This window comes from Sapajus apella, unplaced genomic scaffold, assembly GCF_009761245.1.
Source record: "Sapajus apella isolate SASKATOON/1434 unplaced genomic scaffold, GSC_monkey_1.0 scaffold15, whole genome shotgun sequence".
In the NCBI taxonomy this organism is placed as follows: domain Eukaryota; kingdom Metazoa; phylum Chordata; class Mammalia; order Primates; family Cebidae; genus Sapajus; species Sapajus apella.
Window position 1 is genome coordinate 33,040,201 of NW_022436955.1, and position 21,879 is coordinate 33,062,079.

Genomic DNA, 21,879 nt, shown 5'->3' on the forward strand with positions numbered 1-21,879 from the left:
GTGTGTGTGTGTGTGTGTGTGTGTGTGTGTGTGTGTGTATTTAAATAGTTTAATAAAAAAAGAAACAAAACTAAAAAGTTTTCTACACTGCCCTGGAAAAATGCTTGAGGTCAAGAATTTACCACCAGCCTGGGCAACAAGGGAACACCCTACCTCTTTAAATAAAAAAAAAAAAAAAAAAAAATTATAGGCTGGGTGCAATGGCTCACACCTGTAAACCCAGCACTTTGGGAGGCTCACGCAGGTGGATCATGAGGTCATGAGTTGAAGACCAGTTTGAGCAACATGTTAAAACCCCATCTCTACTAAAAATACAAGAAAATTAGCCAGGCACAGAGTTGGGTGCCTGTAATCTCAGCTACTCCGGAGGCTGAAGCAAGAGAATCGACTGAACCCAGGAGACAGAGGTTGCAGTGAGCCCAGATCACGCCACTGCACTCCTGCCTGGAGAACAGAATGAGACTTCATCTCAAAAAAAAAAAAAAAAAAAAGGCAAAAACAAAACAGAAACATTTTTAATAGTTTACTGCCCTGGAAAATTCTTCCTAATAACATACCCAAGAAGGCTGAACATCCTGTTTTTATGGTATACTCTATTCTAGTAATATTACCAACGATGGGTGAATAGTGACAAAAATGGTAACTGAAGGTATCTCTTTCCAATCCACGGAGGATTTCCAAACCCTTTTTCATCCACTCTGTTAATTAAGAAGCAGCTTGGTAGAATCTCCAAGAAAACCTAGGGACTGTTGCTTCCATCCAGATCAACAGAGCATTGCCTCAAACAGTGGAAAGTCACATTTGCAATCTCAAATTTACCTGTATTTTCCACAATTCTTGACAAAAGGAAAGACGGGAGAACATATTGTGTGCCAATAAATACTGAGCCACCTCTAACAGGGAAGACAGCTTCTTCTGAAAAGAGAGATTAAATGTTTTTAAAAACAGAGACAAATTACCTGAAACAATATATAAATTTTTTTGAAATGAGTCTCACTGTCGCCCAAGCTGGAGTTCAGCGGCACGACCTCAGCTCACTGCAACCCCCACCTCCAAGTTTCAAGAGATTCTCCTGCCTGAGCCTCCCAAGTAGCTGAGATTACAGGCATGCACCACCGTGCCCAGCTAACTTTTATATTTTTAGTAGAGACGGGGTTTCACCATATTGGTCACGCTGGACTTGGAACTCCTGACATCTCAATCCGCCCGCCTCAGCCTCCCAAATTGATGGGATTACAGGCATAAGCCTCCACACCCGGCCTTACCCGAAACACTATTAAAGAAATGTCCTATTTTCCCAACCAGCTTAAAAGCAACAAGGGCAGGTTTCCTCATGTTTGCTGGTCTTACTCTCTGCTCCACGGTCAGCAGTACAGGGTGGCTGGGATCCACTGGAGCCGCACAGATCTGTCCCACACCAGAGGCAACCATCGTGGCTGACAGAATACCCACAGGAACCCCCAGCCGTGAGGCCTGATCCTGCAAGGCAGAGCCTTAAAGACAAAACAAAACCACAGCTTTCTCTTAAAACATGAGACAAAATCTAAAACAAACGACTTACAGTTTAAAATGCCTTATTTTAAGATGAGGCACAGAAAACTGCCTTTCAAAGGGGCAGAACAGGTGCAAAGGGAAAAACATGAGATAAACATTAGAATCTGACAACCCAAGCAGCTCACAGTACAACTGGTGGCAGCACCTGAACCCAGAGCTATGCATTCTATATGTTACGTTTCCCAGGACACAACATGAGCAAGACAAAGAAACTTATTATTCTGACCGAGAACTTGATCATCTTTTTCCAAAGGAGCATAACAAATGGAGAACTCCAGCAGGCTCTTTCAAATACACTGTTTTACCCATTACTTCAAGATAAGCCTATTCCCCTTGACTCATATTACTGTTTCATGTCAAAATGAGGCAGGGATTTCCCAATGCTCTGCCAGACACCTGGGAGGCAGCAGTCGTCACCGGTGTGTTCAGTCCCCAGGGCCACCAGGTGGAATCTCACTCACAGCCCACAGGCAGCCACAATTCTCTGAGCAACTAGCATCTGGTCTGCACTCAATAAAGTGAGACATGGTGGGCAACGTGGAAGGGGCAAAGTCAACCATTTTCTAATTTATTTGCCTTCTAAAATTAATTGCTATTTTTTGAGATGGTGTCTTGCACTGTCGCCCGGGCTGGACGGCAATAACGCTGTCTCAGCTCACCGCAACCTCTGCCTGCCAGGTTCAAGCGATTCTCCTGCCTCTGCCTCCCAAGGAGCTGGGATTACAGGCACGCACACGCCACCACGCCTGGCTAATTTTTTGTAGTCTTAGTAAAGACGGGGTTTCAGTATGTTGGACATACTGGTCTGAAATTCCTGAACTCGTGATCCACCCGCCTCAGCCTTCCTGCTGGGATTGAGAGATCCAAGATGGCTGATTACTAGCAGCTCAGGACTGTAGCTCCCAGTGAAAGCGCAGAGAACGAGAGGACGCCACATTTTTAGAAGAATTTTTGTTGCTCACGTACCAGGAGATTCCCAGCGGAGGAGCCCCACAGGTCATCTGCGCGACTCTTGTGGCCGGCAAGGTGGTTTTGCTGCTGCCTTGATGCAGCGGTTTTTGGTGCAGAGTCAGAGAAGCACCATCAATCTTAACGCCGCTATTTTGGCCGGCGCAGTAGGTTGCTCAGATTTTAGCGCTGGGAATCAACAAGTTGGACATCCACTCAGAAACCCAATTATAAAGACAGTAATTATAAAGACCACAGATGGATAAATCTATAACGAAGGGAAGAAAACAGCCTAAAAAGGGTGAGAATACCCAAAATCAGAATGCCTCTCCCTCTACAGGGGATCACAGTTCCTCATCAGCAACAGAATAAGGCCTGATGGAGAACACGTGTGTTCCATTAACAGAAGCAGGCTTCAAAAGGTGGATAAGAAACTTCAGTGAATTAAAAGAACTTGTTCTAACCCAATGCAAAGAAACTAAGAACTTTGAAAAAGGTTTGACAAAATGTTAACAAGAATACACAATTTAGAGAGGAATATAAGTGAATTAATGGAGCTGAAAAACACGAGAACTTTGCGACGTATGCACAAGTTTAACAGCTGAATTGATCAAGCAGAAGAAAAGATATCAGGTCGAAGGCCAACTTAATGAAATAAAACGAGAAGACAAGATTAGAGAAAAAAGGATAAAAAGGAACGAGCAAAGTCTCCAAGAAATATGGAACTATGTGAAAAGACCTAATCTACGTTTGATAGGTGTACCTGAATGTGATGAAGAGAATCAATCCAAGCTGGAAAATACGCTTCAGGATATTATTCAGGAAAACTTTCCCAACCTAGCAAGGCAGGACAATATTCAGCTCCAGGTAATACAGAGAACACCACAAAGATATTCCTCAAGACCAACCTCAAGGCACATAATCACCAGATTCACCGGGGTTGAAATGAAGGAGAAAATACTGAGGGCAGTCAGAGAGAAAGGTTGGGCTACCCACAAAGGGAAGCCCATCAGACTCACAGCAGATCTCTCAGCAGAAACCCTACAAGCCAGAAGAGAGTGGGGGCCGATATTCAACATCCTTAAAGAAAAGAACTTTCAACCCAGAATTTACATCCAGTCAAACTCAGCTTCATAAGCGAAGGAAAAATAAAATCTTTTGTGAACAAGCAAGCACTCAAGAGATTTTATCACCACCAGGCCTGCTTTACAAGAGCTTCTGAAAGAACCACTACACATAAAAAGGAACAACCAGTATCAGCCTTTCTAAAAAATACCAAAAAGTAAAGAGCATCAACATAATCAAGAATTTACATAAACTAATGGGTAAAACAGCCAGCTAACATTAAATGGCAGTATTAAACTCACATATATTATTATTAATTCTAAATTTAAATCGACTAAATCCCCCAATCCAAAGACACAGGCAAAAAAAGCCAAAACCCATCGGTATGCTGCATCCAGACCCATCTCACATGCAAGGATACACAAAGGCTCAAAACAAAGGGATGGAGAAAGATTTACCAACCAAATGGAGAGCATGCATAAATAAATAAATAAATAAATAAATAGCAGGAGTTGCAATTTTTGCCTCTGATAAAATAGACTTCAAAGCAACAAAGATCATAAGAAGTAAAGAAGGATACTATATACTGATAAAACGATCAATGCAACAAGAAGAGCTAAAGATCCTAAATATATACGCACCCAGTACAGGAATACCCAGATATGTAAGACTTATAAATAGACTTAAGACTCCCACACAATAATAGTGGGAGACTTCAACATCAATATTAGACAGATCAATGAGACAGAAAATTAACAACGATATCCAGGATTTGAACTCAGATCCGGAACAAGTAAACTTAATTAACATTTATAGAACTCTCCACTTTAAATACGCAAAATATACACTCTTATCCGTACCACATCACACCTATTTACAGGTTTAAATACAATATTGGTTGGTTGCTTGTCTGCTATTTTCTTTCCTCATTTTTTTTTTCATGTCCCTATTATTAAGCACAGTTATGAGTATACCCATTTTTAGATTGCATTCTAGCCTGGGCAATAAAGCAACACCCCCGTTCTCTCTCCCTCTTCCTCGTTCTTCCTCTCCATTTTTTTTTTATTCATTTTTTTTCTTTTCTAATTAAAAAAAAAAAAAAAAAGGAGAACATATTTGCAAATTGTGCCTCTGACAAAGAACTAATAATATCTGAATCTGCAAGAAAACTCAGACAACTCAATAAGAAAACAACCACCCCATCAAAACGTAGGCAAAGGACATAAAAAGATATTTTTTCGCCGGGCGCGGTGGCTCAAGCCTGTAATCCCAGCACCTTGGGAGGCCGAGGCAGGTGGATCACGAGGTTAAGAGATCGAGACCATCCTGGTCAACACGGTGAAACCCCGTCTCTACTAAAAATACAAAAAATTAGCTGGGCATGGTGGCGCGTGCCTGTAATCCCAGCTACTCAGGAGGCTGAGGCAGGAGAATTGCCTGAACCCAGGAGGTGGAGGTTGCGGTGAGCCGAGATCGCGCCATTGCACTCCAGCCTGGGTAACAAGAGCAAAACTCCGTCCCAAAGAAAAAGAAAAAAAAAAAGAAAAAAAAAGATTTTTTTTTTCAAAAGAAGCCATACAAGCAGCCCACAAACATAGGAAAAGATGCTCAACGTCACTAATAATCAGAAAAATGCAAATAAAAATCATAGTAGTTACAGCAGATAGCTAGTCAGACAGGAGCAGAGCAGTAGAGGTCTCCCCTCAACCCCAGTCCCACACACACTGAATTAGGCGACCATCAGGCGATGGTCAGGCAGTTGTTAACTATCTCTCTGAAATAATATTTGGTCACAGCCAGCACCAGGGAAAGGCAGTCTCCCAACAGACAGAAACACCTGAAGTTTGTGATCAGCAGTTTCCAGATAAGATCTCAGGATCTGGGTGAGTGGGCTCACATACATGCAAAAAAAAAAAAAAAACACCACCAAAGTGCTGGAATTACAGGCGTGAGCCACCATGACCAGCCAAATTGTTTACTGGTATGAGCCACCTGGCATGGCACTTTCAGAGGCTGAGGCAGGCAGATCACCTAAGGTCAGGAGTTTGAGACCAACCTGACCAACATGGAGAAACCCCATCTCTAATAAAAACACAAAATTAGCTGGACAAGGTGGTGTGCGCCTATAATCCCAGCTACTCAGAAGAGCAAGGCAGGAGAATCACTTGAACCCAGGGGACAGAGGTTGCAGTGAGCCAAGATTGCACCACTGCATTCCAGCCGAGACAGCAACAGTGAAACTCCACCTCAAAAAGACAAAAGAAAGGTAGACAGATCGGCCAAAGTGGCTCACGCCTGTAATCCCAACACTTTGGGAGGCTGATGTGAACGAACTGCTTGAGCTCAGGAGTTTGAGACCAACCTTAGCAATACGGCAAAACCCCGTCTCAACAAAAAAATTCGCCAGGCAAGGCAGTACACACCTGTAGTCCCAGCAACTCAAGAGGCTGGAGCGGGAGGATCACCTGAGCCCAGGAGGTCAAGACTGCAGTGAGCTGCGATCACACCACTGCTCTCCTGGGCAAGGGCGAGACCCTGTATCCAAAGACAAGACAAGACAGAAAGGCAGACAATACCATTTTCTTCTTTTTTTTTTTTTTTTTTTTTTTTGAGATGGAGTTTTGCTCTAGTTGCCCAGGCTAGACTGCAATGGCGCAGTCTCGGCTCACTGCAACCTCTGCCTCCTGGGTTTGAGCAATTCTCCCGCCTCAGCCTCCCAAGCAGCTGGGATCACAGGCGCTCACCACCCTGCCCAGCTAAAATTCATTAATTTTATTTTTATTTATTTTGTTGTTGCTGTTGTTAGAGACGGAGTCTTCCTCTGCTGCCCAGGCTGGAGTGCAGTAGCAGGATCTCGGCTCACTGCAACTTCCGCCTCCTGGGTTCAAGCAATTGTCATGCCTCAGCCTCCTCAGTAGCTGGGACTACAGGCGACCATGTCGACCTAATTTTTGTATTTTAGTAGAGATATGGTTTCACCATGTTGCCCAGTGTGGGTAACCCCACCTCTGGGCAACGAGGAGGAAGAGCTAAGCCGACCCCCAGCACTGTCAGTGCCTGAATAACTTACTGCTCATTTATTTCCTTTCATATGATCGTATCTTAGTCTGTAGACAAGAGTAGTAGCTAGAGCAGACATGACACAGAGCATGTACTACAGAAAAACAGCCATATCACGACAGAAGCAATGACCCAGGCAGTAGTGCCCCTGCCTGAAAGGGCATGCGCTACATGGCAGGTCGGCCCAGGGGGCAGCGTTCAGTATCATAAAGATACCCACTGTCGGGCCGGGCGCGGTGGCTCAAGCCTGTAATCCCAGCACTTTGGGAGGCCGAGGCGGGTGGATCACGAGGTCAAGAGATCGAGACCATCCTGGTCAACATGGTGAAACCCCGTCTCTACTAAAAATACAAAAAATTAGCTGGGCATGGTGGCATGTGCCTGTAATCCCAGCTACTCAGGAGGCTGAGGCAGGAGAATTGCCTGAACCCAGGAGGCGGAGGTTGCGGTGAGCCGAGATCACGCCATTGCACTCCAGCCTGAGTAACAAGAGCGAAACTCCGTCTCAAAAAAAAAAAAAAAAAAAAAAAAAAGATACCCACTGTACGGCAGGCTTGGAGCAAGAGTTACTCCTCCTATAAGGGAGCTGTAGTATCTTGTGTCCGGTTCTTGCTGAAAGTTGGCCTCAGGTCGGCAATCCTGTGAACGTCCGAGGGCTTAAAACCCCTCCAGTATAATCGTAGCTAGGTGGCCATATACCCTGTCAGCTCTCTTGCTACGAGGCTGACTCAAAGACGCCTCCCACAGATATCCTTAGAAGTAGCCTGCTCCTGGATAAGTGAGGTTGCACACTACACCCTCCTTACTGCACACTGCCCATTTCCTAGCCTCGGTAACCAAATGGGGGTGGACCCCTTGTACTGCCCACCTCCCTGCCTAGGTAACCAAATGGGGGTAGACTCCTTATCACTCACGTGACTGTCTTGGCCCCATCACTACCCTTCCCAACCTGTAACTAATAAATACAGATGCACCTGGACACTCGAGGCATTGCCAGATTCCGCTTGTAAGTGGCACTGGCCCCCCGAGCCCAGCTGCTCTTATTCTGTCCCTTGGCATTTTAACTCTTTCTCAGACCCCGTGCCTCAGCACAGCAACCGGGACATCCCACAACCCTAATAGGGCTGGACCCTATAGCCCAGGCTGCTCTTGAACTCCTAAGCTTAGGCAATAAGCCTGCCTCGACCTCCCAAAGTGCTGGGATTACAGGCATGAGTCACCACACACGGCCAATTCTGTATTTTTACTAGACAGGGTTTCACTAAGTTGCTCAGGCTTGTCTTGAATCCTGACCTGAGGTGATCGGCATGCCTTGGCTTCCCAAAGTGCTGGGATTACAGGCATGAGCCACCACGCCTAACCAACAACGCCAATTTCTAGTCATTTGTTTCCAATGTATCTTCATGAGAAAGTTCATTTTTAACACAGGTTTTGTGTGTGTGCGTGTGTACTAGCTATATCTTTAGCAGAATAAAACAAACTGAAAAATTAATGAATTAAAGGTTTATCTGTATGGCTGAACTTGATTCCTTGGAATGAAAATGCGTAATTTGTGAAATTCAAATACAATTATGGACGTAAAAATCTGTATCATTTACCAATGCCACTGAGTAATCAGTTGTCAAGGGAGCCCTATTACTGAAGGTTATTTGAATAAAAATGTAAAACAATTGCTATTTTTTTCTGAAACAAGTCACTACATAGTAAAGATGTGAAGGATCAGAAAACAACTGCTGTTGACCCAGAACTTTCCCTGTCTCCCACTCTCAAGTTGCAGGGAGGAGGAGGTACCTAGAAAATTACTTCTGTTTTCCCGTCTACTCTCCTGGGCACAGCACAACCTGTTTCACACTCCCACAAGCGAGGGGCACATCCCTGTTGCTGCCATCTCCCATGTTTTTCCAAGAGACACTCTGGAGCCAACGGCTTCTGAGCCTCAGGATGAGTCAAACACTGTGTTTTTTTTTTTTTTTTTTGAGACAGAGTTTCACTCTTGTTACCCAGGCTGGAGTGCAATGGCACGATCTCGGCTCTCCGCAACCTCCACCTCCTGGGTTCAGGCAATTCTCCTGCCTCAACCTCCTGAGTAGCTGGGATTACAGGCACGCGCCACCATGCCCAGCTAATTTTTTTGTATTTTTAGTAGAGACGGGCTTTCACCATGTTGACCAGGATGGTCTCGATCTCTTGACCTCGTGATCCACCCGCCTCGGCCTCCCAAAGTGCTGGGATTACAGGCTTGAGCCACCGGGCCCGGCCAAACACTGTTTTTTAAACACAGCATTGTAAGAAGCCCAAAAGCAAGTCACAAAAACATCATTTAGAATTTTGATGAGGCCAGGCACGGTGGCTCAAGCCTGTAATCCCAGCACTGTGGGAGGCCGAGGCGGGTGGATCACAAGGTCAAGAGATTGAGACCATCCTGGTCAACATGATGAAACCCCGTCTCTACTAAAAATACAAAAACATTAGCTGGGCATGCTGGCGCGTGCCTGTAATCCCAGCGACTCAGGAGGCTGGGTAAGGAGAATTGCCTGAACCCGGGAGGCAGAGGTTGGGGTGAGCCAAGATAGCGCCATTGCACTCCAGCCTGGGTAACAAGAGCAAAACTCCATCTCAAAAAAAAGAAAAAAAAGAATAGAATTTTGACTACACACACAAGTGGAAATCCATCATCTGAGGAAATTTAAGTTTCTACTTAATTTAGCAAATGATGGTTACTATATAAAAACTTTTCTGCAATTCAATATAAAGAAAATGAAGCTAGAACTTACCTATAAATGAATTAGACTGATTAGCATGAGCCTCAGAACTGCCACAGTCGATCAAGTTGCTGAGACACAATTTTTTACACTGAAGACCTTCTACCTAGAATCCAGAACACAATGAACTCCATTTTAAAAATTCAAGCTCTGGGATGGGTGCAGTGGCTCACGTCTGTAGTCCCAGCACTTTGAAAGGCTGAGGCAGGTTGATCACTTGAGGTCAGGAGTTCAAGACCAGCCTGGCCAACATGGTGAAACTCCGTCTCTACTAAAAATTAAAAAAATTAGGTGTAGGCCGGCTGCAGTGGCTCTCGCCTATGATCCCAGCACTTTGGGAGGCTGAGGTGGGCGGAACACCTGAAGTCAAGAGTTTGAGACAAGCCTGACCAATACAGAAAAATCCCGTCTCTACTAAAAACAGAAATTTAGCTGGGCATGGTGGCGCATGCCTGTAATCCCAGCTACTCGGGAGGCTGAGACAAGAGAATCCCTTGAACCTGGGTGGCGGAGTTTGCAGTGAGCACTCCAGCCTGGGCAACAAGAACGAAATTCCGTCATCAAAAAAATAAAAATTAGCTGGGTGGGCCGGGCGCGGTGGCTCACGCCTGTAATCCCAGCACTTTGGGAGGCCGAGGCGGGTGGATCACGAGGTCAAGAGATCGAGACCATCCTGGTCAACATGGTGAAACCCCGTCTCTACTAAAACTACAAAAAATTAGCTGGGCATGGTGGCGCGTGCCTGTAATCCCAGCTACTCAGGAGGCTGAGGCAGGAGAATTGCCTGAACCCAGGAGGCGGAGGTTGCTGTGAGCCGAGATCGTGCCATTGCACTCCAGCCTGGGTAACAAGAGCGAAACTCCGTCTCAAAAAAAAAAAAAAAAAAATTAGCTGGGTGTGGTGGTACACACCTGTAATGCTACAGGAGGCTGAGGCAAGAGAAGTGCTGGAACCTGGGAAGCGGAGCTTGCAGTGAGCCAAGATCGCGCCATTGTACTCCAGCCTGGGTGACAGAGTGAGATGCCTCAAAAAAAAAAAAAAAAAAAAAAAAAAAAAAAAAAAAATTCAAGTTCTGTGAATAAACAAAAGCTGTGTGTAATTAATGCCTGCCTACTGGGCTATTTACAATTTTTTGGGTCAGTACAACTTCCATCTCCCGGATGCTGGTTGAAGCAATTCTCCTGCTTCAGCCTCCTGAGCAGCTGGGATTACAGGCACGTACCATCATGCCTAGATAATTTTTGTGCTTTTAGTGGAGACGAGGGTTTCAACATGTTTTCCAGGCTGGTCTGAAACTCCTGACCTCGTGATTCACCTGCCTCGGCCTCCAAAAGTGCTGGGGTTACAGATGTGAGCCACAGAGCCCAACCGAGGGAGTTTCATTCTTGTTGTCCAGACTGGCATGCAACGGCGCGGTCTCGGTTCACCGCCACCTCAGCCTCCTGAGGCTGGGCTGTTTTTTTTTTTTTTTTTTTAGTTTTTTAGCAGAGACGGGGTTTCACCATGTTGGCCAGGCTGGTCTCGAATGCCTCGGCCTCCCAAAGTGATGGAAATTACAGGCCTGAGATACTGCGTCCTTTTTTTTTTTTAAATTAAAAGAGGCAGCGTCTCACCCTGTTGCCCAGACTGGTCAGAACTCCTGGGCTCAGGCGACCCTCCCCTCTGCAGACCAGGCCCCCGTGCCCGCCGCCTCGGGGGTTTTCTTAGGAAGGCTTTGCCAGGGTCGGGCTCAAAAACCCCGAATCTCAATCTGCCGGCAGAGGGACACCAGCTTCCTCTTACCTCAAGCAACAGGGCACTCAGGTCCTGGCGGCTTCTCAGGAGGCGCACAGCTGATTCCTTTAATTTCTGTGCCCTCTCAGGGCTGTATTTTTGCCTCTTCACCCTGCCAGCTACGGAGAGAAGTCAGTTCCAAGCGTCACGGCGCTGTGCACACAGGGGTCCCCGGCTGGACACGCAGGAGGCCGCGACGGGAGACCCACCGGGACACCCCCCAACCGGGGCCAGCCGTCCTCCCCAAGGCGCAGGTCTCGGGAAACCAACGGAAACGGCCCCCGCGCAGACAGCGGGGAAGACGGCCCAGGAGGGCCCGGGGTAGGGAAGGCCGGGGGAGGCTGGCGAGGGGCGGCGTCTGCGCTGCGGGGAACCCCAGGCCGCGGGAGCCGGACGGGCGGACCCCGAAAGAACCTCGGTTCGTGGAGCCGCCCACCCCAGACCCGGCTCTGACAGGGCAGGCGGCGGAGGCGGCGTTCGGGAAAAAGGGGGCGCCCCGGGGGCGGGGGGGGGGGGGGGGGGGGGGGGCGGGGGGCGCCGCCCGGGCGCAGGAGGGGCCGGGTCGAGGCCGGGTCCGAGGCAGCCGGACGGCCCCGGCCTAGCGCCCACCCCGCGTAGCGCCCCGGGCGCGGCCTTCTGGGGTCGGACTGGCGGAGGCTCGGACGAGAGGAGTCGGGGTACCCGGGAACCCGTCCGGGGCCCGGCGCCGCCCCCGCCCGCCTACCCAGCAGCTCGGCCCAAGACCTCCGGCGGCCCCCCGGGCCCTGGCCGGAGGAGTTCGGGACCCGCGAGTCGGACATAGCCGGCGCTCCCGCGGCCCCGGCGGCGACGCACTGCGGCTGAGCCCGCGCTGAGCCCGCGCTGCCTTCCTATTGGCTGCGGCCAGGCGCGCGCGTCCATTGGCTGGTGGCACCCAGGCCACGCCCTTAAGCTCCAGGCGTCGCGACGCGGCCTCGTGCGTCCCGGCGGAGGCGCCTGCGCGGGAGAAGGGCGGGCGGGGATTCGCAGCGCCGCGGTGTGATCCGCGGGGGCAGCTCGCGCGGGGACAGCTCGCGCGGGGAGACGGCGGCCGCTCGGGCGTGGTTCCTGCTGGGGCTGACGGGCTGGTCCGAAGAGACCACCTGGCCGGCCAGCCGAGGGAGGCGCCGAGCAGCGCTGTTCCTCCTCCCGGCGGCCACACGGTCCGCGCGCAGGGCCGCTCTGCCGCAGCCGGGGGCGGCGCGGTGGCCGCGCCTGCGTGCCCTGCTCTTTGAGGGGCCGAGGCTGGAGGGTCGCTTGAGCCCAGGAGTTCCAGACCAGCCTGGGCGACATAGCGAGACCCCATCTCTTTTTTTTTTTTTTTTTTTTTTTGAGATAGAGCCTTGCTCTGTCTCTTAGGCTGGCCTGTAGTGGCACTGTCCGGCTCACTGCGGCCCCCAGCTCCTGGGTTCAAGCGATTCTCCTGCCTCATCCTCCCAGGGAGCTGGGATTACAGGTGCTCGCCACAATGCCTGGCTAATTGTTGATTTCTTAGCAGACACTGGGTTTCACCATGTTGGCCCAGGCTGGGCTCGAACTCCTGACCTAAGGTGATCCGCCCGCCTCAGCCTCCCAAAGTGCTGGGATTACAGGCATGAGCCACAGCGCCTGGCTGAGACCCTATCTCTTAAACAGCCTGGGCGGCAGAGAGAGACCCTGTCTCAAAAGAAAACAGGTGGTTTTCTTACGAACATAAGAATTCGTAAAATGAGTGCCTGGGAGAAGCTGATGTGCCTCAAAGCCCTGGGGAAGTAGAGGCCGGGGAGGCCCCAGTAGGCCGCCTCCTCATCCTCTAGCTGTGGCCTTGGAACCAGGGAAGGGATTCAGCCCAAGGGCCATGTTCCCCGGCAGCTGGCTTTGTGCTGATTGCTTAGATCACCACATTCAGCACCACAAATGCTCCTCGGTATGACCTGAGGTACAGAGGGGGGCCTTGGATTCATGAGCTGGGTATGGAGCAGGAATGAGAATTCAGAATCCTTGAAACCCCCCACAAAGATCCCTGCACAGCCTGACTCAGACACATTGCAATCTGCTGGCCGAGGGCAATGGTGTGGACCAAGGGACAGGCCAGCCCGTCGGGAGGGTGCACAGGCAGAGATTCATCCTCAGGCAGAGCCTCAGAAGGAGGCTGGCTGATGGAGCCAGAGAGATCCCGGGCAAGCCAGGACCCTGTTAGGAACCCTATTCTCCTCCCATCCTGGCCATGCCTGGATCACAGCAAGCGCCATATGTCTGAATCTCAAAGGTGTCTTCCATGCACCTCTTAGATTAGCTGAGTGGGGAGTTTATGAAGCTTTGGGCTACACTTCCCCCTTGGTCATCAATCACCCTGAAAAGTCTCTTAATTCCACCAGACTGCTAGCATGAATGGAACCCTGGTTTTTACTTTTCATTTTGAAACAGTGTCTCTCTATGGCCCAGCCTGGAGGACAGTGGTGTGATCATGTCAACCAAAGATAGTGATCCTCCCACCTCAGCCTCTCGAGTAGCTAAACCTACAGGTGTGCACTATCACACCTGGCTAATTTTTTTGTCTTTTAGAGACAGGGTCTCAGTCTCTCATCCAGGCTGGAGTGCAGTGGCACAATCACAGCTCACTGCAGCCTTGACCTTCCTGGGCTCAAGCGATTCTCCTTCCTTGGCCTCCGGAGTAGCTGGGACCACAGGTGTGCACCATTACACCTCACTAATTTTCTGTATTTTTTGTAAAGATGGGGTTTTGCTATGTTGCCCAGGCTGGTCTCGAACTCCCGGCTTTAAGCAATCCTCCAGCCTCACCACGAGGTCAGGATATCGAGCCCATCATGGCCAACCCTGTCTCTACTAAAAATACTAAAAGTAGCCGGATGTCGTGGCATACGCCTGTAGTCCCAGCTATCTGGGAGGCTGAGGCAGGAGAATGGCTTGAATCCAGGAGGTGGAATTTGCAGTGATCCGAGATCCCGCCACTGCACTCCAGTCTCGACGACAGAATGAAACTCCATCTCAAAAACAAAACAATCTTCCTAAATGCTGGGATTATAGACAAGCCACCACACCCAGTCTTTTTTTTAATTTTTTTTCCTCATCACTTATTCTCAAGTTCTAACTCAACTAGTTTTTAACTTTTGTAGAGATGAGGTCTCACCACACCATGTTGCCAAGGCTGGACTCAAACTCCTGGACTCAAGCAGTTCTCCCACTTCAGCTTCCCAAAGGGCTTGCTTACAGGCATGAGCCACACTGCCTGGCCTTGATTATTTTAATTAGCAAAACATCAGATTTATTCATCTTTCCCTTTTTTTGGTTTTTGTTTTTGAGACAGATTTTCACTCTTGTTGCCAAGGTACCACCATGCCAGGCTAATTTTTTATTTTTGGTAGAAATGAGGTTCCTCCACGTTGGTCAGGCTGGTCTCGAACTCCTGGCCTCAGGGGTTCCACCCGCCTTGGCAGAAATTTCTCCAGCCAAGTGAAATGATAAGTCATAAATGTCACCAGCATGTGCAAGCAGGGTCCAGCTACCAGCCTGGAAAGGGGCCGTGCTCAGAAACACTCAGGTGACTGCAGACCCCCAATGCCACTGAGCTGGCCAGCAGCATCACACCGGGAGGCTCCCGACGGAGGCTGAGCCTCGCCTGGGTGAGGCTTCATGCTGCTGATACTGCTGATGGACAGGGCTGGCACATGGAGCCAGGGTCACATCCCCTGTCGTGCACCAACCCCAGAATTCCGCATGTCTCTCTGAGATGCTGCCGTATGGGTCTGCCTCTGATCACAGGGAAAGCTGGCCCAGGGAATTTTCGTGCTGAGGTGTTCACTAAGGTGGGGGACATGGAATTCCTAAGACCCTTCCTTGTTCAGCACCCAGACTGCTCAGGAGGTAGCACGAGCCAAAGAACGCTTTTGTGCCTCAGTTTCTCCACTTGTAACACCAGCCTGACACGCTCAGGAGTGGTTCTGCCATTGTCTATACACTTTGAACTATGCGTGAAAGTCCAGAGTCACCTTTCACTGCTTGATCCGGACCTGACGTCCGCTGAGACCCCACTGAGCAGACACCCAAGTAAGGAGTGTCCTTTTCCTGGAAATGCTCCTTCCACGAGGGAACTGGCAGGGTCCACAGTGGCCACTCGGGTCTCCTCAAGGGGCTGCCTCTGCCCATCCCAATGGCATCTGGTAGGAGCTCACACCACTGCTTCCACACACTCCTGAGAAGGACATCTGTTTTTTTGAGACAGAGTTTTGCTCTTGTTGCCCAGGCTGGAGTACAATGGTGCGATCTCGGTTCAGCGCAATCTCTGCCTCCTGGGTTCAAGCGATTCTTTCCAGAGTAGCTGGAATTACAGGCAAGTGCCAACATGCCCAGCTAATTCTGTATTTTTAGTAGAGACGGGGTTTTTGCATGTTGGTTAGGCTGGCCTCGAGCTCCCGACCTCAGGTAATCCGCCCACCTCAGCCTCACATAGGGCTGGGATTACAGGCACGAGCCACTGCGCACGGCTAGAAGGACTATTTCTTTTTTTTTTTGAGACGGAGTTTCACTCTTGTTACCCAGGCTGGAGTGCAATGGCGCGATCTCGGCTCACCGCAACCTCCGCCTCCTGGGTTCAGGCAATTCTCCTGCCTCAGCCTCCTGAGTAGCTGGGATTACAGGCACGCACCACCATGCCCAGCTAATGTTTTTGTATTTTTAGTAGAGACGGGGTTTCACCATGTTGACCAGGATGGTCTCGATCTCTTGACCTCGTGATCCACCCGCCTCGGCCTCCCAAAGTGCTGGGATTACAGGCTTGAGCCACCACGCCCGGCCTTAGAAGGACTATTTCTAAGAATAAATGAGGGAGTTCCTCACCACTCACAACTGAAAGTGGGAGCTTCACTGCTCCAGATTCCTGGATTTCAGACAAAAGAGAGGAAGGTGGGTAGGAGAAGGATAGACAAGCGGGTGGGGCTGGCAGAAGGTGGATGATCCCAGCTGCCACTCATCCGACAAGAGGGCCCCAGCACAGGCCAGGCGCGGTGGCTCACGCCTGTAATCCCAGCACTTTGGGAGGCCAAGGTGGGTAGATCACGAGGTCAGGAGTTCAAGACCAGCCTGGCCAAGATGGTGAAACCCCATCTCTACTGAAAATACAAAAATTAGCCAGGCATGGTGGCGGACACCTGTAATCCCAGCTACTTGGGAGGCTGAGGCAGGAGAATTGCTTGAACCTAGCAGGCAAAGGTTGCAGTGAGCCACGATCGTACCACTGCACTCCAGCCTGGGCAGCAGAGTGAGACTTCGTCTTAGAAAAAAAAAGGGGGGTGGTGGGGGGGGTAATAAAAAAAAATGCAAAGACAGTCCCAGCACAGGCCAGGCACAGTGGCTCACAACTGTAATCCCAGCGCTTTGGAGGCCAAGGCAGGCAGAACACTTGAGGTCAGGAGTTCGAGATTAGCCTGCCCAACATGACAAAACCCCATCTCTGCTAAAAATACAAAAATTAAGCCAGGTGCAGTGGCTCATGCCTGTAATCCCAGCACTTTCGGAGGCCGACGTGGGTGGATCACAACATCAGGAGTTCGAGACTAGCCTGGCCAATATGGTGAAACCCCCCCCATCTCTACTAAAAATACAAAAATTAGCTGGGTGTGGTGGCGTGTGCCTGTAGTCTCACCTACTTGGGAGGCTGAGGCAGAAGAATCACCTGAACCTAGGAGACGGAGGTTGCAGTGAACCAAGATTGTGCCACTGCAGTCCAGCCTGGGTGACAGAGCAAGACTCTGCCTCACACACACACAAAAACAAATTTTTAATAAAATAAAAATACAAAAATTAACCGGACATGGGTGCGTGCACCTGTAATCCCGGCTACTCAGGAGGCTGAGGCAGGAAAATCGTTTGAACCCAGGAGGCGGAGTCTGCAGTGAACCGAGATCCCACCATTGCACTCCAGCCTGGGCAACAGAGCGAGACTCCGTCTCAAAAACTAAAGAAAGGGCCGGGCGCGGTGGCTCAAGCCTGTAATCCCAGCACTTTGGGAGGCCGAGGCGGGTGGATCACGAGGTCAAGAGATCGAGACCATCCTGGTCAATATGGTGAAACCCCGTCTCTACTAAAAATACAAAAAAAATTGGCTGGGCATGGTGGCGCGTGCCTGTAATCCCAGCTACCCAGGAGGCTGAGGCAGGAGAATTGCCTGAACCCAGGAGACGGAGGTTGCGGTGAGCCGAGATCGCGCCATTGCACTCCAGCCTGGGTAACAAGAGCGAAAACTCCGTCTCAAAAAAAAAAAAACAAAAAACAACAACAACAAAAAACTAAAGAAAGAAAATACCCTCCCGGCCACTGCTACCACCAGGCCAAGAAGTAACCGCAGCCACTGCGTTGGCGGTGAGGGAAGACATACAGAGAGTCCAGGGAAGGCTGGGCCCTGGGGTGCAGCGACCCAGCCCCTGCCGTCAGCAGAGAGGTGTGCAGAGGTAAGCACTGCGACCGCAAAGCCACAAAAACCAAACCCAGCTCAGCTCCTAAGCTGACGCCACTGGCCTGCAGGCAGTGTTTGGCATTCAGTCAGAAACTGTAAGACCCAAAAAAGAAAACAACCGCCTTTAAAAGACAAAGCGGGCCGCGCGGTGGCTCACGCCTGTGATCACAGCACTTTGGGAGGCTGAGCCTGGCCGGTCAACAAGTCAGGAGTTTGAGGCCAGCCAGACCAACATAGTGAAATCCCGTCTCTACTACAAATACAAAAAGTGCGGCAGACATGGTGGCATGCGCCTGTAGTCCCAGCAACTCAGGAGGCTGAGGCAGGAGAATCACTTGAACCCGGGAGGCGGAGGTTGTGGTGAGCCAAGATCGCGCCACTGCACTCCAGCCTGGGCGACAGAGCCAGACACCATCTCAAAAAAAACAAAAAAGACAAAGTGGCCGAACATGGTAGCTCATGCCTGTGATCCCAGCATGTTAGGAGGCTGAGGCAGGTGGATCACCTGAGGCCGGGAGTTCAAGACCACCCTGGCCAACATGGTAAAATCCCTATCTCTAATAAAAGTACCAAAAAAATTAGCCAGGCATGGTGGCTCAAGCCTGTAATCCCAGCTACTTGGTAACTGTGGCACAAACTACTTGGGTTCAGTTGAACCCAAGAGGCTGAGGCTGCAGTGAGCTGAGGTAGCGCCACTGCACTCCAGCCTGGGCGATAGAGCAAGACCCTGTCTCACAAAAAAAAAAAAAAAAGACAAAGCAATTAATAGAACCAGACTCAGGGGTCACTGAGAAATTGAAACAGAGTGGAAATTTAAAATAACTGTGAGGCCGGGCGTGGTGGCTCACGCCTATAATTCCAGCACTTTGGGAGGCCGAGGCGGGGGGATCACGAGGTCAAGAGATCGAGACCATCCTGGTCAACATGGTGAAACCCCGTCTCTACTAAAAATACAAAAAATTAGCTGGGCATGGTGGTGCGTGCCTGTAATCCCAGCTACTCAGGAGGCTGAGGCAGGAGAATTGCCTGAACCCAGGAGGCGGAGGTTGCGGTGAGCCGAGACCGCGCCATTGCACTCCAGCCTGGGTAACAAGAGCGAAACTCCGTCTCAAAAATAAAAAAAATAAAATAAAATAACTGTGATTAATACGTGAAGGTCTCCTGTATGAAAGGTGAAGAATGTTCATAAAGAGATGAGGAAACTCATCAGACTGTAAGAAAGAAAGCATGCAGTAACAGGTAACACTCTTGATGGGGCAGCAGTAGGCTCAGCACCGAGAAAAACGGGAATTACCCACGTTGGAAAACAAAGAGAAAAAAGTTTAAGAAAAGCAAAGAGCATCCAAGAACTGTGGAAAATATCAAACGATGTAACATGTGTGTACTAGGACTCCCAAAAGAAGAAGAAAGAGCAGGCTGGGCCTGGTGGCTCATGCCTGTAATCTCAGCACTTTGGGAGGCCAAGGCAGGCGGATCACCTGAGGTCAGGAGTTCAAGACCAGCCTGGCCAACATGGTGAAACCCTGTCTTTTTTTTTTTTTTTTTTGAGACAGAGTTTTGCTCTTGTTGCCCAGGCTGGAGTGCAATGGCGCGATCTCGGCTCACCGCAACCTCCGCCTCCTGGGTTCAGGCAATTCTCCTGCCTCAGCCTCCTGAGTAGCTGGGATTACAGGCACACGCCACCATGCCCAGCTGATTTTTTGTAGTTTTAGTAGAGACAGGGTTTCACCATGTTGACCAGGATGGTCTCGATCTCTTGACCTTGTGATCCACCCGCCTCAGCCTCCCAAAGTGCTGGGATTACAGGCTTGAGCCACCGCGCCCCGCTGAAACCCTGTCTTAAAAAAAAAAAAGAAGAAGAAGAAGAAAGAGCAAAGCAGAAAAAACACAAAAAACACTTGAAGAGAAAATTACCAACAATTTTCCCAAAATAATGAAAGACAACCAAATGCAGACCTGAGCTCAGTACACACACAAAACATGATAAATGTGAACCCCCACCTCACACATGTACTGTATTCAAACTGTGGAAATCAAAGAGAGAGAAAACATGAAGAATGGTCAGAGAAAAAAGATACATTAAATACAGTAACAAAGGTAACAGTTGCAGCCTGGGCAACATGGCAAGATCGTGTCTCTATGTCTCTATAAAAAATACAAAAATTAGCCCAGCGTGGTGACATGAGTCTGTAGTCCCAGCTACTTGGGAGGCTGAGGTGGAAGGATCACTTGAGCCCAGGAGGTTGAGGCTGCAGTAAATCACAGTCATGCCACTGCACTCCAGCCTGGTTGACACAGTGAGAAGCTGTCTCAAAAAAAAAAAAGTGGGGATAGCCGGGCGCAGTGGTTCACACCTGTAATCCCAGCACTGAGGTCAGGAGTTCGAGACCACCCTGGCCAAGACGGCGAAACCCCATCTCTACTAAAACTACAAAAATTATCCTCACGTTGTTGGTTGTTGCTGGGTTTGGAGGTGCAGAGGAACGCTTAGCTCCCCCGAGAGGACGTTTGTGCAGGCTTTTGGTCTCTAACTCACCCATGAATGGGAGAGGGAACCACGCCAGGCACAGTATGATTGTAAAGTAAATACCAGACCCCAAAAAATTATTGCAGAAAATCGTTTATTCAGGCAGAGAGAAAAAGGAAAAGGAGAGAAAGGAACAGCTAGCTCTCACACTGAGTGAGAAGGGTTCCCGGAGGGGGAACACCAGAGAAGGAAAGCTCTCACACTGACTGAGAGAATCCAGAAAGATGGAATCCAGGAGAGGAAAGCAGCTTCCACACTGAGCGGAAGGGAAGAGAGAGAGAGAGATGGAGTTTAGGAGGGGAAGACAGCCTTCCATCAGAGAGTGCAAGGGGACCCCAGAGGGGAAATCCCGGAGAGGAAAGACAGCTTCCACGAAGGGAGTGTGGAAGGGGGCCCAAGTACGGAATCCAAAAGGGTGTGGAAGAGGGGGACTTTTAACCTCGGAGGAATTCCCACCTTCTCCAAGCCCCCTGGCCAATGAAAAGAATTCCTTTAAACTTCCGTCAGAGTGGTTGAACTTTGGTTCTTCCCCCGTGCGAAAAATGAAACAGAAACCCTTAAATCTCCTGGATGGAGAGGCGTGGGAGGGGGGCATGGCGCTGGGAAGTTCTTGCCCTTAAAACCCCACCCCCTTGTGGGCCCAGAATGAAAACACATTCCCTCAGCATGGTGGCAGGCACCTGTAATCCCAGGTACTCAGGAGGCCGAGGCAGGAGAATCGCTCAACCCGGGAGGCGGAGGTTTCGGTGAGCCAGGATCGTGCCACTGCACTCCAGCCTGGGTGACAGAGTGAGACCCTGTCTCAAAAAAAGAAGAGAGAGAGAGAGAGACAGAAAGGAAGAGAGAGAGAGAGAGAAGAGATCAGAATTACAGTCAAATTCTGAGAAACCATGCAAACAGAAGACAACAGAACCGCGTAACTGAAGTTTGTGAAAACACTATTAGCCTCGATTTCTATGCTTAGCAAAGATATTTTTCGAAAGAGGAAGGCCAAATCACTACTCTTTCAGACATATAGAAGCTGACAGGATTTATTACCAGGAGACACACACTGCAAGAAATGTTAAAGTTCTTCATGTAGGGCCAGGAGGTGTGGTGGCCCATGCCTGTAATCCAAGCACTTTGGAGGCCAAGGTGGGCGGATCACCTGAGGTCGGGAGTTCAAGACCAGCCTGACCAACGTGGTGAAACCCTGTCTTAAAAAAAAAAAAAAAAAAAAAAAAAAAAAAAAAAAGTTCTTCAGGCAGAAGAAATATGATAGAAACTTGGATCTACACACAAAAAATGAAAATCTCCAGAAACAGTAAGATGAAGGCAAATATAAAACACTGTAACAGATAATTATTTATCTAGGCCAAGTGGGATGACTCATGACTGTAATCCCAGCATTTGGGAGGCCGAGGCAGGCAGATCACCTGAGGTCAGGAGTTCAAGCCTGGCCTGGCCAACAAGGTGAAACCCCATCTCTACTAAAAATACAAAATTAGCTGGGCATGGTGGCGGGTGCCTATAATTCCAGCTACTCAGGAGGCTGAGACAGGAGAATCGCTTGAACCTGGGAAACAGAGGTTGCATTGAGCCGAGATCGTGCCAGCTCCAGCCTGGGTGACAGAGCGAAACACTGTCTCAAAAAAAAAAAAAAAAAAAGTTCAGCCGGGCGCGGTGGCTCACGCTTGTAATCCCAGCACTTTGGGAGGCCGAGGCGGGTGGATCACGAGGTC

At 49.6% G+C, this 21,879-nt stretch overlaps 1 protein-coding gene across 18 annotated transcripts in view; it reads right to left on the reverse strand.

The window, feature by feature from the left end:
• The window catches only part of FANCA (FA complementation group A), an 83,627-nt gene extending 71,607 nt beyond the window's left edge, over positions 1 to 12,020 (reverse strand). For 10 of the 18 annotated variants that reach the window (XR_004270680.1, XR_004270681.1, XM_032284747.1 and 7 more), the window contains exons 1-5: positions 11,887 to 12,020; positions 11,172 to 11,281; positions 9,402 to 9,495; positions 1,351 to 1,493; positions 820 to 915 (exon numbers count right to left, since the gene is read on the reverse strand). Coding sequence is in view for 12 of the 18 variants with exons in the window: in XM_032284747.1 (XP_032140638.1) it covers positions 820 to 915; positions 1,351 to 1,493; positions 9,402 to 9,495; positions 11,172 to 11,281; positions 11,887 to 11,962 (519 nt within the window). In the remaining 6 variants the exon portion in view is untranslated. Of the gene's footprint in view, positions 1 to 819; positions 993 to 1,265; positions 2,147 to 9,401; positions 9,496 to 11,171; positions 11,282 to 11,886 lie in introns of those variants that run through there. The other 8 variants (XM_032284759.1, XM_032284757.1, XM_032284748.1 and 5 more) reach the window with 7 other exon arrangements.
• Between the last annotated feature and the right edge of the window lie 9,859 nt (positions 12,021 to 21,879).